Below are 15,869 nucleotides of genomic sequence, written 5' to 3'. Positions count from 1 at the left end.
AAAAGTCTTCATATTCTTGTACATTTTTAACCTTCTGTCTAAAAAGTACAGTTCAAAATGCAGGTAGACACACTTTTTATTAATCCATGTAATCTTTTCATTATTCATTTATTACTCGCCTCTCTATCGCTACCAGGCCGATGTTCAGAACCTAACGCTGGCACTAGAGGCATTTAATGCTAGTGTTTGTGCAAATGTTAGTCAAGCAGATGTAAACGAGGTGTGCAGTATTCCTCCTAATGCTCAGAAACAGCACCCACGTCAAATGCTGCCCTTTCCGCTTGAAACCTTAACGCTAGCTCCAAGTTGGCATTGAGATAGGATTTCCATTTGCTAGGTAAAGACCCCTCTTTTCCTTTCAGGCGGCAGCAGCCCTAGCTCTTCCAGTTTAGCAGATGTTACCTCGCTTCCATTGGTCTCCTGTTACCGTTATGAGCTCAATGGAAGGGAAAGGATAGTCATTTTTTCCTTGGCTCAAGTGTGATATCATGGTCATGCTCCTGGAGCCTCCTCGCTCATACTAGCTCCTGTGCAAGTGCCAGGAAGGTTCCTCCACCTTAATGGAAAAATAACTTCTCTATGCGTAATATATGATTTGAATATTTCGCACATAGACATCGATAACATTGACAGACTCTTGAATACGTGATGTACATGTCATCTATTCTAGTGTGTAGTTATGAAGGGAATTTTTAAAAATAAAGTCAAATTCTGGAATCTCTTCGGGGCACACAATTTGAGACTATAGAGTATGCTGTGTAACTCTGTAAAAACAAGCTGGTGCCATAATGCATTTCAAATTGTACTTTTTAGACAGTGTGTGAAGACTCTTTTGTAAAAAATATGTAAATAATGCACAAGAAGGAAACCATTTTCAATGAAGCTGTTCTCGGAGTGGTTCAAAGGAAGTAGACAGGGGGATCGTAAGGAATAATTCTTACCAAATAGTGTTAACTAATTAAATTATAGTAATAGCAATAATATAGTTTGCAGGCAGTCCCCGAGTTATACTTAAGAACACAGTTGCAGTTTCATTTGATTTCTCTGAGCATAGACTCCTACATTTCTGCAGCAGATTCAGGAATGATTAAGAGTAGTGTGTGGTTTGTCAGACTGTACCTTAGAGGGAACACTGGAGGGACAGTTGGCGCTTTTGTCAGCTGGGAGCAGAGGTAAGCAGCAAGAATTTTAAAATCTACAGGCTCTGAGTTACATACAAATCCGACTTAAGAACAGCATTAAAAATGTAACTCGTTCTTAATCCGGGGACTGTGTGTAGTTGGTAGCAAACACATTAGAACAGTACTTGAGAAAATCTTGGAGCCATGTAAATGAGACGGGCAAATTCTAGTACTTTTGGAAAAGAGGTTTAAACAAGTGTATGTGATGATGAAAACTGCTGGGTATAAATTCATAAACTTTATTTCTAGCATGCTAAATATAAAATTCCTTAGCAACAGCAGCAGATAATCCAGAGACCAATAGGATAGCACACATCTGCCAGCAGGCGGAGATAGAGAAACTGATTAACAGGTGGTCCTATTGGCTGGCACTCCTCATGTATCTTCAGTATGCTCTATCTCCCAGCAGGTGATGGTTGCTATTCAACTAGCTCCTGGATTCTGGCTGTGACTGGAACATTGTTTTCTCCTGTTGAGGTTTCCTCTTCAGTGAGACAGGGGTGTCCGGCTGAACGGTGCCAGCTTTAGGGGTTACACCTGGGCCCCCGCCTCACCCTTCCTCCATTGATAGAGGGTCTGAATGGGTCTCCAATTTTTTTTCTTCTTTCCCTTCATTGTTAAAAAAAAAAAAAAAGGGAGACCCCCCAGGTACTACATTCTGCCCTGTTTGTGCTGACAACCGGCATTTGCTGGCATCAACCGGCACTTTCAGACAGCTTGTGCATCTTTTGGCTGTGGTTGTATGCAATGCGAGTTCGGTGGCACGTGAGTACAGCAGCTGTTATTTTGTGCTCTGTTCACTACGGTTTCAGTTGGGCAGGCCTGTAGTTGAGTAATTTGGGTGTACATGTGTGCATGTATGTTTTTTGATGGGCCCCGCTTTGGGTTTATGCATGCTGTTGGATGGCAGCCATTTTTCCCCGCGTGCAGACGGTGTGCGCTTCATCCTTTCTGCTGTCGGATGAATCGTTGAGTTTCCCAGGGCTGTATTTTCAGCGGGACTGAGCTCTTTTGCGGTTGGCAGAGCCACAGCGTTTCCTGGTGCTGTACATTTCTGCCGGAACAAGCCCCTTCACTGTTAGCAGAACCGCAGCATTTCTTGAGGCTGTAATTTTCAGCAGGCCGACCTCCTTCGCTGTTGGTAGTGCCACAGCGTTTCACAAGACAGTTATTTTTGACAGGCCGAACTCCCGGCGCGGGCGAGAGCGTCCTTGCGTTTCCGGACTTTTCACTGCGGCTGCCTTTGCATGGCCCGTGGCTGTGTTCGAGTTGCACTGAGGGTTGCTTTGTGGAGCCTGTGCTTTTCAACAAGTATGAGGCTCGCGCTTGTGCTCTGCTGCTGGTGGGAGCGCTGCGGCATTCTTGGGATCTGTTTCAGCAAATGGCTTCTCTCTGTGCTTGCCGCAGTCCCATTTTTCTAGCTTGGGAGCCTTCCGACATGGCCTGTGGGCGCTAGAGAGGGTAAGCCATTGCATGCTTGGCTCTTCATTTGCGGCTTGTTCCTGCACTGAGTCAGCGGCAGGCCAGTTGCTGCTGAGGGAGGTCAGCGGCAGGAAATTTGCCGGGTTTTGGTTCGGTTCTCTCCTCCTATCTCCCGGTGTTACTGTATGGTGAGGATTATGCATATTCTCTGTTTTCTTCTTCTTTGCGCTTTGGTGCCACACTGCTGGTGTTTGGTGGCGCTATGGGACTATTTCCTGCGATGGTGGGGGCGCCACAGCGTTAGGTGCATTTCTTTTTAGCTGGCTGTTATTGGTGTCTGCCGCGGCTTTCTATGCCTTCGGAGTCAGATGCGTCGGCAGTGCTTGCAGTTTTCTGCATTAATAAGATCTTAGAGCTCAGTGTGTGGAGGTCTCCCGAGTTGTTTGAACTGCCGCGATAGCATTATCTTCTGTGGGAGTCTCGCTAGGCACTTAGAGGGAGCATATGCTCCATGCTTAACCACCCAATTTCGGCTTACTTCCGTACTGGGTTGGCGGAAGGCGACTCATTGTACATTTTATGTCGGTCGCAGGAGAGTTACCGGTGCTTCATTCGGGTATCTCTTCATCTCTCTCGGGGTCTCCTAAGGGTGAGACTATGTAGGTTTGGATGTTTCCTTAATATTGGTTTACTACTAGATTTCACAGTGATTGAATTTTTATATTCGTTTGTATTTAATCCTTATCATAGATAAATATCTAAAATTATTACGGTGATGTGCTCAGACCTGTAACCCAGTAAATAGTGAAGCCACTACCATGAGTTTAACAAGGGGACCATCATTGCAACCACCTGTCCCCGACCCTCCCTAAATGATCTTATAGCTGTTCAGATACTGTGTTTGTACTTATCTGAATGGAGAGGTTTCAGCTGTTCAACTTGGTCTTGTTAAATCTCAATGGTGACTGTGTTCTACCCAATAAAGTGAAGATTAAAATTCAATGATGATTGTATTTGTCCTCATTTATTCCCGTCCCCCCGACTCGGGTTTCGTCTACTTCGTCGGGGAGGGACACTAATACCGGCTTGCTGATCTATGATAAGGATTAAATACAAACAAATATAAAAATTCAATCACTGTGAAATCTAGTAGTAAACTAATTGATAGTAGTTCACAGAATATCACTGTATATCTTCCTATTATTGTTCAACATCCTTAATATTGGTGCCATTTATGCAGTGCTGAATGTGTCTGGTAATGCTTTAGACCTGCTTACTGCACATTTGGAGCAGTTCTAGGGGCATAATGGCTATTCTCGATTTCCTGCGAGCACAACTGTCTTTTTCTATTTCTAGCATAAAAGGGTCTCCTGCAGGGATGTCCGATCTTTTGCTTTCCCTGGGCCGCATTGAACACTTACCCAAAAAAACAAACAAAAAAAACCACATAAAAATTAAATAAGAATTTTCCCTTTAAGGGCAGTCATATTTTGGAGAAGCTGGCATGCGGTGTTCCGATCGCACAAGCTGCCGCAGATTAATCATACTTGTTCTTGCATTGCATGCCTAGTATGTTCTCAGGAGAGTTCCTTGCTTCTATTCAAGACTTACGACTCTCCTCCAGCTCGTTACCTGTCATCTGCTTCACTTGGAAGGGGTCCTTACTTTCTCCGACTGCTCTTTCGGCTTCCTCGCAGAAAGGGAGATATGGTAATGTCAGGTTGCGGGTCTTTGGATTTTTCTTTCAAGTAGTTTGCACCTTTGAATTATTTTCTCCCATTGCAGTTCTTTCTTGGTGTCACTGTGTATTGGGTGTCCAAAAGTGACACTGGTGCAAGATCTCCTTCCTGGGTTGCTAGAACTTGGGACAGTAGCTTCTGCTCTTCCGGAACTAGGGGTTGTTATTCCATTTTCTTCGTAGTGCCCAAGAAAGAGGGTCTTGGTCAAACTGGCAATGGATTTCATATGGGTCACTCAGTTTCTCCGAGTTTGACATTTCATAAGGGAAACCGTGAGATTATTTGTATGTATTCTCATGTGACCACCACATCAGCAGTTTCTTCGCTTGGTTGTTCTTGAGCGGTGCTTTATGTTTAAGCAGACATCATTGGGCCTAGCCACGGTTCCAAATATTTTAGCAGATGTTGGTTGTAGTGCTAGCGTTTTGTCGCATAGAGGTGTTTTCTTCCTTGGCCTACTGACTGATTCAGACATCTTCCAGCTAGGTCAATTTACCAGTCGCACTTGGGTGATTTATTTTCTTCATTCTTTGGATGTGGATGTTCACATTTCTGAACGGTTCTCTTGTTCTAGGCCACATATTGGAATTTCTGGGAATGTTGTTAGTCTAGTAGGAGAGGAGTGTGTTTCTTCCCAGAGACTGGGGCAATAGATTTCAATCTCAGGTTCCCCTCCTTCTTCTTTTTCTTCAGTCACCCAGTGCGTGTGTATGGGATTCTGTACCGGTTTTAGGATATATGGTGATGACTCCTCTGGGAACTTCAGCTCGCTTTCACGTGAACACACTGCAGCAGTCACTTTTGGTTCATGGTCTCTTCTGGACTGCAACATGGTATGGCTACCGTTTCCTGAGGTTCAGGGGTTTCAGGCCATTCTTCCGGCATGGCAGTCCATGTCTTTTAGGAACGTGTTCTTGTGGTGCTGTTTCTCTACGGACAAGACGGTACGTGATGTGCTCGGTTGGGCGAGTATAGTTCTGGTCTCCTTCAATGGGTGGAATCTCATCTTTCTCTTCTGTCTATGTGTCCTTTTACGAGACAGGAGCAGGGTTTGGATAGCCTTTCTCACCTCATACTCTGAGCGGGGACCATCTTTGGTATGTTACATTGTCCAGTGCTGGGTTCACCTTTCCGCACTTTGCAAAACCGTATAGTAGTGGTTATACCTTCTTCTACATCCTGGAGATTAGGAACTCTTCTCTCAAGCATTCCAGCTCTTTGTATGAAGGTGAGCTCTCCTTGACCTAGACATCATGGCCTCGTCTTAAAATTCCTAGTTTTCTAGTTCCTTCGGCAGACGCAGGGAGTGGCAGTCAGAGGGGGTAGCAGCATTGTTTCTTCCTCTCCTCTGGTTTCTCTCTTTTGGGTGTTTCCCCCTGGCAGTTAATTGGCTAGGTTTGAATTCTCAAGCTCGCTTTCAGGGTACTGTCATCAGAGAATCTCCGGCTTGGCTACGCCCTTCTTGCTATGCGGATCTGATGTTTCTTTCTACGGCCACTCAGTTGGGATTCCTGGTACTTCCAGATTTGATCTCCTAGGGGTCCGACCACCATGGTTATTTGTCCTCCTTTGGTATTCTGACCTGGCTTTTGATAGGTCATGGGTGTCATGGCCCTCTGCCTGGCTTCTATGTTTTCTGTTCTTTCCTTTTTGGCATTTGCGTTCTGCCAAGGGTTTTATGTTCAATTCCCTTCCGCTTTGTGGCTATCTTGGCTTGTTTCCAAAGCTCAGTATCTTGCTCTTCGCTTACTTATCAGCTTCGTGTGGTGCTGTTCCTGGATGGAGTATGGTTTATTCGTGCACCTCTTAGAACCCTATCCAGAGTACAGTCTTCAGGTAATTCTTCGCAGTTTACTGGAGGCTTTGTTTCAAGCTTACTTTTTGAGCCTCTTACAGGCTGTGACTTTGAGCACGGTGTTTCTTGTGACCATGGCTTCAGCTCGACAGTTTTCTGTGTTGCAGGCCTTGTACGGCAGGGTTTCCTATTTCTGATTTACAAAATCTGGAGTGTCAGTTTGGACGGTACCACAATTTCTTTCTAATTTCTTTTATGACACTCTCGCTTTTCCTTCCTTCTTCCAGGGAGGAGAAATGGGGAGACGTGCTTTTATTCACTGCATTTTTTTGAAAGTGCATAGCGTTCTCTGCAAGCTAGGTTTCTAACGTCTTTTAGTTGTTTAGATCACCTTTTTGTATTCTTTGAGGTACGCCTCAAACGTTTGGCGGCGTCCAAAGCCTCCATCGCTCGATGGGTCCAGGAGGACATTATTTCCGCTTGCTTGATGGCAGGGAAGCAGTTGGCGAAAGAACTTCATGTCTATTCCGCCAGAGCGATGGCTACTTCTTGGACTCGGTCCTGAGGTTTTTTCCTTGGAGGAATTTTGTCTCGTGACTACTTGGTCTTCCGAGAGTGCTTTATCTCAACATTACCGGTTGGGGGAGCATGCGGTGGATGCATTTAGTGCTTCGGTTGTTGCGGAGGCGGCGTTTGTTTCCCACCCAGATTGAGGATTGCTTTGCTACATCCCATTGGTCTCTGGATTCATCTGCTGCTGTTGGTAAGGAAGGCAAAATTATGTTCTTACCTGTTAATTTTCTTTCCTTTAGATGCAGCAGATGAATCCAGAGCCCCACCCTTTCTGGATATTGTCTGTCGGTTGTTTCTTTTGCAACTTTCGAAGTTTGTTATTGTTGATGGTTGTGTTCTGTATTATTGCCTTTTGAGTTTGGTATGGGAAAGAAGTTTTTTACATGCAATGCGTATTGCTGGTTTCGGATGGATGGACAAGGAGCTATACTGGAGATACAGGAGGAGTTCCAGCCAATAGGACCACCTGTTAATCAGTTTCTCTATCTCCGCCTGCTGGTAGATGTGTGCTATCCCATTGGTCTCTGGATTCATCTGCTGCGTCTAAAGGAAAGAAAATTAACAGGTAAGAACATAATTTTTCCTTCTATAGTGGTTAGAGCTTTCTCATTAACCCCCTCCCCCATTCAGTAGCAGTAAGCAAACATTTGAAGCCCTGTTCTGTTGTAGATGTAGGCAGTTGCTCAGGGGACACATCTTCAGAAGGAGCTCCAGTCTAGGCCACTTAGTCAAGGACAGTCACAAAACAGCAGCAGAAGCTATTTAAGGATGACAGTATCCTTTAAGCTAGCCCCTAGAGAATGACATGGTGGATGTTACCCGCGAGAGCTGCGGGTAAACCGCCAAAACGGTGGAGGGGGGAAAGGTGCTCACCACAGGTACGGGGACAAGGCCATCCACCACCCTGTGGAGCAATGAATGGCCTTGTCCCCGCAGTTAAGGGAGGGAACGCACGCGGTCACCTCCCTCCTTCCTACCTACCCGAATCTATCTATCTTCCTCCCTTCCCCTTACCTTTGCGGCGCGTTTTAAGGTTTGAGACTTGAAAGCCGCAGAGCATAGGTGCGTGCGTGTGTGGGCAGAAGCTTCTCCTCTGACGCAACGTCTGGTTGTGTCAGAGGAGAAGCTTCCGCCCACACACATACACGATTGCACGAACACTTCAACAAGTTACTCAAATCTTAAATTGCGCTGCAAAGGGGAGGGAGGGAGATGCACGGACTGCGCGAGGGGTGCCAACGGGCAGTGAGGTGGCGAGAGGGAAGGGTGGATGCTGCGGAGACGAGGCGGTGAAGGGGATGGTGGTCCGGTGACAGGGACAGATTTTTTTCCCCATGTCATTCTCTACTTGCCCCCTCTCTCCAGGAATGGAAAGGAGAAGGTGTGAATTCCCAACTATTTGCAAATGAGAGCTTGTGACCCCTTACTCCAAAGCCAGTTTTGGTAGAGCTGGAAACTGCCATGGCCAAATGCAAACCTTTCTTGCTTGCAGAGCTTAATTGTTCTCTGATGGGATATTGTAACCACGGGACTATTTGACATACTACTGTCTTTTTGTGATGCTAGCTAGATTTTTGCTTAGACAGGGAGTTAATAGGTTCCTGCCTCTTGTTCTCATTCCCACTGCTAGGAATTATTTTCAGGATGCATGGAAGCAGACTTCCTGTAAGAATGTTTTGATCCCTCTGCTTTCTCAAGCAATTAGTTCTCTTCAGACTGAGCTGTTGCTAGCTAGTATGTGTGTGTAACCCTGGTGCATATAACACACACATCCATTGGCTTATACTGGGAGAAAGACATGGAGATAAATGATGTTCTGAAATTTGGCAGGTGTGATGGGTGCGAAGCAGTGCTGGTAGGAATCGAACAGCAAGTACTGAGAGCCAATCAGTATAAGGAGAACCAGAAGCGGACTCAGCAGCAGATGGAGACAGAGGTGGGTATCAGATTGTCTAAGACACATTCAGCCCTGCAATAGACTCCTTAACCCTACTGTAGGTTCATGATGTGTAGGACAGGATTTCTTAGAGTCAGCAGTAGCAGAATTCCTGCATATAGGGAAAATTGCTTAGTGGGCTTCTGCCTGTTTTCCTCTTATGCTGGGCTGGAGGATATTTAAATGAGTGTTGTGGTCTTTTGGCAGGTTTTCAGTCCGATTGTAGAAGCAGAATTACAGCTTACCATGACAAGTGTCTCTCGTTTGGAAAGTAATGTGTTTGGGTAATACTTTTTTACGGAAAGGGTGGTAGATGCGTGGAACAGTCTCCCAAAAGAGGTGGTGGAGACAGATTGTGTCTGAATTCAAGAGAGCCTGGGATAGGCACGTGGGATCACTTGGAGGGAGAAAGAGATAATGGTTCCTGAGGATGGGCAGACTAGATGGGCCATTTGGCCTTTATCTGCCATCATGTTTCTATGACTATAGAGTAACTCTCCACTTGGTGCTTAATCATTCTGCCCTGTGGTTTAATCCTCAGATATGTAACTAATTTTGCTCATCTATAGGAGGGGAAATTGTTTGCAGTAGTTAACCACAACTTAAAGATGGGCATGGGGATAATTCAATCTCATTATATGGTAAAAAATTGTACAGTGTTTCAGGATGTGAAATCTTTGCTTGTAAGTATTAACTGTGATGATCTGAAGGGTGACTATAGAGTAACTCTCCACTTGGTGCTTTCTTTCTTTAATAATAGCTTTATTTATATCACGTCATACCTTTTCAGTTCAAGACTTGGGGTCCCCAGGCCAGATTCACTGTGTGCACCCCCTCCCAAATTGTATAACTGCTTAATGCACACACAGTCAGGGCACACTTCCTCTATTTGTTGGGACTCGGGAGTCTTAATTTCCTGGTCTGAAACACTTTTTCTTTTTTTCATTCATAAAATTGATTCTTTACGGTATTATTATAAACCAGAAGTTATGCTTTCTTCCTTTAATAATAATAGCTTTATTTATATCACGTCATACCTTTTTCAGTTCAAGATGGTGTACAGTAAAGTAGAAATACAGTGTGGATACTGCAGGTATCGATACAAGTGAACAGAACATGGAGATTAAAGCATTGAGATTACGCAGGGGGAGGGGAGTGCAGGTAGATGGGAGTGCGCGTTGGGATTGTAGGGAGGAAGGAAGGGTTCTGATGGATCAGAAAACCTTGTCAAATAAGTGGGTTTTTGGTATGATGGATAATTCAGGAGAAGGGCGCTAAGATTGTTGTTCCAGATGCCTGCCTGAAAGGCTAGTGTCCTATCAAGGAATTTTTTGTATCGACACGGTATAGGAGCAGGATGCCCAGTGGGTGAGGGTGAAGTTCATTGTTGACAGAAGCAAGCATGTATTCTAGTGAGGTGTGGCTACCCCTTTCGAGGAGCTGAACATCGGAAAAGGATTTGTAAAGAATTGCCAGGCCACCTCCTTTATGGTTAGATCTGGGTGAGATCTAACCATGGTAGCCATGGGACCAGAGTTCATTTTGTGTAACTAGGTCATCTTTTTTAATCCATGATTCCGTGATGCATAGGAAACCAGGGTCAGAATCCTCGAGTAGGTCCTTCAGAATTTGAATCTTGTAGCAAGCGGATCTTGCGTTGCAGTAAAATGTTGGGACTGGGGTGAGCGAGTCAGAGGCAAGGTTGGGGAGATTGGCAGTGGAAACAAACTTTAAAGAAGCATGGTTGATTCTTCGGGGGGGGGGGGGGGGGGGGGGGGGGGTGGTTTGGGAGGATATGGTCTGGTGCAAATCAGTATGGGATTTTGAGGCCAGGGCAGATATTATTGGTTTTTGCGGAATTGAGAAGATCGGGAGAAGGAGGTATTATGCAGAGGGTGGTTTTCACAACCCAAAAGCTCGCCTAAGGGTCACCAACCTCTCACCATGAAGCCACCCCCGTGGTTCTTTCTCCTCCTACTTTGCTTTTCCCTCAACACCACCCTCTGCGTAATACCTCCTTCTCCCGATCTTCTCAATTCCACGAAAACCAATAATATCTGCCCTGGCCTCAAAATCCCCATACTGATTTGCACCAGACCATATCCTCCCAAAAAAACCCCCCCCGAAGAATCAACCATTCTTCTATATATATATATATTTTTTTTTTTTTTTGGGGGGGGGGGGGGGGGGAAGAGCTAGGCAGCTTGGTATCTAAACAAGAATTTTACTCCCATTCAGCTGCCTTGCGTTTCACAATGAGCACTTCTCGCAAGCCTAAAAAGTGCTCAGTGTTTTCCCACTGAGGTCTTAATGCGGCCAGCATTTGTTGTTTTTGTTCACGGCCGGAAGGGGAACCATAGTTAACTTCGAAGCTGGTTGGCTCGAGGGTTTCCCCAGCAGCTATGAAGAGTGCGTCAGCCGTGGAGAGGTCCAAGGTTGCCCAACTGCCGACAGTGTTGGGGATTCCCCAGCTGTTGCAGCTGCTGGCGGTGGGGAAGACCAGGCTTCCCTTACCACTGAAGGTGCTGGGGATTCCCTTATTTATTTCTAAAATGCCTATAACTAAGCGGTTGACAATTAACATTCACAATAGTTCATGGACAGTACATGTACAAAATGCATTCAAATTACATAGTAATTTAATCCTCTTAAAATCATGTCAAAAGCTCAATGAATTTACACATTAACCAAATAAGGTGCAACAATCACAGTTCAAGATTCTTATTAAATATGCCTGCCTTACCTGCGCGTTGGGCCTTTCTGGGGATTCGCTTCCCGTAGCTTTGATTTTTTAGGCCTCTTCAGTGCCCTCAGCCATGGGGGAGTGGACAATGCAGGTGGCTGGCTATCTGAGGTGCCTGCTGGGGAGGATTTATTTATAGTATGCATTTTTCACCAGGAAGAGCTCCAAGAGCTTATTCTGCAGGTGTCCTCTGTCTTGCATTTTGAGGAAGATACTAAAGAGGTCATAAGAATGGCCATACTGGGACAGACCGAAGGTCCAAAGTACCTAGCTAGATTTCAAGTAGTAAAACAGATTTTATGCTGCTTATCCTAGGATTAAGCAGTGGATTTCCCCAAGCCATCTCAATAATGGCCTATGGACTTCTCTTTTAGGAAATGATCCAAGCCTTTTTTAAACCCCGCTAAGCTAACTGATTTTACCACATTCTCCGCAACGAATTCCAGCGTTTAATTACATGTTGTGTGAAGAAATATTTTCTCTAGTTTGTTTTAAATCTACTACTTAGTAGCTTCATTGTATACCCCCCTAGTCCTAGTATTTTTGGAAAGAGTGAACAAGCGATTCACATCTACCTTTTCTACTCCACTCAGTATTTTATAGACCTTTAACATATCACCCCTGAGCGTCTCTTTCTCCAAGCTGAAGAGCTATAGCTGCTTTAGCCTTTCCTCATAGGGAAGTTGTCCCAAACGTTTTATCATTTTCATCACCCTTCTCTGTACCTTTTTTAATTCTGTTTTCTTGTGTCATTCTCCTGATACTGATCACAGAGAGATTTGGTGAATGTTTTTGACACACTTATCCTGTCATTTCTGATTTTTGCACATTGGTACTTCCACTACATGTCCAAAATCTTGGCTTTATCATGGTGTTGGTATGAATGAAAATGGGATCAAGGATGAGAAGTCTGGCAAGCAAGGAATTGATGGAGGAGTAAGAGAGAAATAGGGAGAAGAAAAGAATTTGAATGAAAAAGTAACAAGGTGGATAGAGAGAAGGAACTGATAGAAAGAAAAGAAATACCAAATTTGGATTTTTTTTCCCCCCCCCCCCCCAATATATTCATAATCTTGCATTTAAAAATTTACTATTCGCTTTTGTCTCACTGTTACTGGTGTGCTTAGGTTTTGCCTTGTTGCATAGCAATCTTTTGGCCATAAACTATTCCTTGGCTATAAAAAGAAAGAGAAGGTGGACAGGCCCCGAATGTCATAGGACTCTCCCTCCAAGTGCTGGGCTTTCTAAAGCGAGGCTGTCCTGTCTGGGAGTGCAGCCATGCTGCAGGGGGAGAATGAGTTGGTGACTATAAAGTTGGCCTGTACCTGAAGATACTTTTTTGTTTCTGCTTAGGTAACAAATATAAAGAAGACATTAAAAGCAACAGCTTCCTCTTCAGCACAAGAAATTGACCAGCACCTCACGGACAGGGAGGGTCCTCCACTCGCTGAACAGAGGCAACCTACCAAGAAGATGTCCAAAGTCAAAGGCCTGGCCTCCAGTCGTCACTAGAATGGGCCAGCATCCTCCTCATTTGTTTACAGACTGACCACAGAAGAGTGGTCCTGCATGAACCTGTCACTGGGCTCTGGAGGAGACATGAAAGGTTCTCTTTAGGCCAACCAAGACCGGCATGTCGTAATTCAGGGCCCCCATGGTGAGGGCCTGGAGAGACGAGCCTCTGGGGTTGGTTTTCTTTGGTGGCTGTGTCCCTCTGGCCTCACCTTGGAGCGTGCAGTGTGGTCATTACTGCTTCCTTTGTTTTTGTCTTCTCAGGAAGAGCTTGGTCTCTGAAGAAGTAGAGGTTCATCAGGTGTAATTTGAAAATTACTAATCTTACCCTAGAGTTTAGGACTTCTCATTTAGCCTGTAAAGGCAAGAATGAGCCACACTTCAGTCATGGTGGAACAGCCCACTCAGGAAAACTCTAGTCCATCAGTTTCATTTCAGTTTAGCCAGTAGTTGAATGCAAGAAAACCTTTGGTGATTTATTTTTATTTTTTTTCCAAGCACAGCAGCCCTTGCCAAGTCAGCTGGGAAGGTTCCAGGAGTGCTCCATTCTTGTAACTTGTTGAGAAAACTCTGAGCACAGCTCTTTGACTTTTCATGCATAGAGCATTCCTGTAGGAACTCTTCTGGCAAAGTTAGCAGCAGAAGAATAGTCCAGACCCATTCCCAATTGTGTTCTTGTCCTCCTGCAGATCCACATATGCTCTCACATAATGGCAAAAAATAAGACTGGATCGCACTTACCTGTACTTTTGAATTGGAAGAGAGAAAAAAAGACTGGGCTACCTCAAGAACAAGAGACTCTGCAGAGAATATTGTAGCTTGGGCTACTGTGCAGTTTACATATAGTGCTGTATCTTCTGGCCTAATATCCCAAGTCCAATTTGAATTTCAGTGACTTGAGGTTCTAGGGCAGTGGTTTTCAACCCAGTCCTCAAGGACCACCTGGTCAGTCAGATTTTCAGTATATCCTCGATGAATATGCATGAGAGATTTGCTTCCAAATCTCTCTCATGCGTATTCATTGTGTATAGCCTGAAAACCTTACAAGTGCTCCAGGGCATCAGAACCCAGCTAGCAAAACAAATCAAACTTTAGTTTATGTGGGCTAAGAAAATAGCAGCTCCCTCCCTACCCTTCACAAAGTCATTCTCATAGCAAAAGAGCTGTTTAAAGGATGCTACATTGCCCATATACCTCACCACCCAGCAAATAGCACACTTCACTGGCTGGACTGTGTTCTTGTAGAGGATAAACATTGCACTATGTCCCCTTGCTAGCAGACAAAACCCCTTCCACAGTTGCTGCTTATTATAGCTTGAATGATCATCTCGCCTTGTAAGAAATTACAAGATCCTTTATGCAAGATCCTTGGGACCAGGCATATTTCGGTTTGGGGAATTTTGGGGTTTTCAGATAATATTAAGTCAGCCCTCTGACCTTTTCCGCTTTTCACTGCCACCCTGAGTTGGATCTGCAGCTCTTTGCCACTTTTCCAATGCTCCAGCCTGAATTGCGCAGAGGTCAGGACTCGGGAGAAAAGCGTGCACCTGCATTGGTTTCAGTGTGTGTCATGGCGGGAAACTGACTATTTCCGGTTAACATCAAATTTCGGTTTTAGGAGCTTTTTGGTTTTTGGATAAAGGATCTTATACCTGTATTTATATTTCTTTCTTGTTCTCCTTTCAAATCAGTTAAGGGCCCTTCTTACAATAAGTCACTTTATCCAGATGGCCTTTGAGATGCCTCTGTGTCACCACTCTTTCATGTTGTAATTTCTTAGCTAAAACAAAGAAATCCAACAAATCTGCAGTAAATGGTGAACACCAAAAACAAGAAAAAAACTGCAGAATGGTACAGGAATCTTTCTTTAAAAAGCATACAAAATTGTAATCCTTAAAAAACGAGTCTTATACAAGGATATGAGAATCATTTTTGTATGCTTTTTAAAGAAAGATTCCTGTACCATTCTGCAGGTTTTTTTTCTTAGCTTACATGTTGTCCTGTAGGCAGATGTAATCAAACCATGGGATGCAGATTATCTGATGCTCTCTCTCAATTTGCTAGCATCCACTCGGAGTATAGACCCTCACACTTTATTCTGTTGTCTCTCTGCAGTAACGTGTACTTGGGTTTTATATTGTAGGCTGAGCAGGAAGACCTGTGACAGCCATACATAGGCACACCAAAGATATGAATTTATAGTGTGTGTAGAAGGCTTTTATCATAGGGACACTTCAAAAAGCACAAAATCTGGTCTGACAAGAACATAATGTCATGGTGAATACTTGGAGTGGGGGTGGGGGGGTGCTGGTACTGTTCTTTTCACTGTCCAAGGCTTTTGTGTTACTATCTCTCCAAATAGATCTTAGCTTCAGAACGTGTAGCAAAGTCATTTCCTCTCCAATGAAATGGATTTTACCAGCCTTTCAAAACTTGAAGACATCCTTTTTATTTTTTTATTGTTTTTAATTTGTATGAATTGTGGGTTTTCCCAGTTTACTGCCTTTTTTATGTTATGTTTTTGTAAACATAGACATGTTATGGATTTGTATTTCTGTCCTTGGAGAAAATGATACTAATTTTCTCTAAGTTACAATTCTGGCAAGAAAGCACATTTGAAGAGAAAAGAATAAAAGTAACCAGCTTGTTGTACTGGAGCGTTTAGTGTTTCTAGATTTAAGTGTTTGTTTTTGTTTTCTTGGTATAAATGTTGAATTAAAAAGAGAATGAGCATTGATTAAGGAACATTTGTCATTATTTGCATCTTTGATAGAGATAAAGGGGGCATTTTCAATATGACATCCAAATCAGGGTTTGTGGAACATGCACAAACATGGCCATTTATGAAACAGAAAAACATCTGTCTTTTGGTTTCCAAAATGGACGATTCTTAGATCGATTGTCCTCAGTATGTCTAAAAGAAGCTATTGCGATGTAGGAGGGGACCAGCATGCTTAGCAGACTGGCC

General features: G+C 44.1%; 1 protein-coding gene across 1 annotated transcript in view; it reads left to right on the top strand.

The window, feature by feature from the left end:
* Positions 1 to 15,638, top strand: part of COPS7B (COP9 signalosome subunit 7B) — a 39,465-nt gene extending 23,827 nt beyond the window's left edge. The window contains exons 6-7 of the mRNA XM_033958021.1: positions 8,541 to 8,646; positions 12,743 to 15,638. Coding sequence (XP_033813912.1) covers positions 8,541 to 8,646; positions 12,743 to 12,901 — 265 coding nt within the window. The 3' untranslated portion in view covers positions 12,902 to 15,638. The remainder of the gene's footprint in view (positions 1 to 8,540; positions 8,647 to 12,742) is intronic.
* The last annotated feature ends 231 nt before the right edge of the window (positions 15,639 to 15,869 follow it).

Source organism: Geotrypetes seraphini, chromosome 9, assembly GCF_902459505.1.
Source record: "Geotrypetes seraphini chromosome 9, aGeoSer1.1, whole genome shotgun sequence".
Taxonomy (NCBI): Eukaryota; Metazoa; Chordata; class Amphibia; order Gymnophiona; family Dermophiidae; genus Geotrypetes; species Geotrypetes seraphini.
This window is presented reverse-complemented; position numbering and strand designations above follow the sequence as displayed.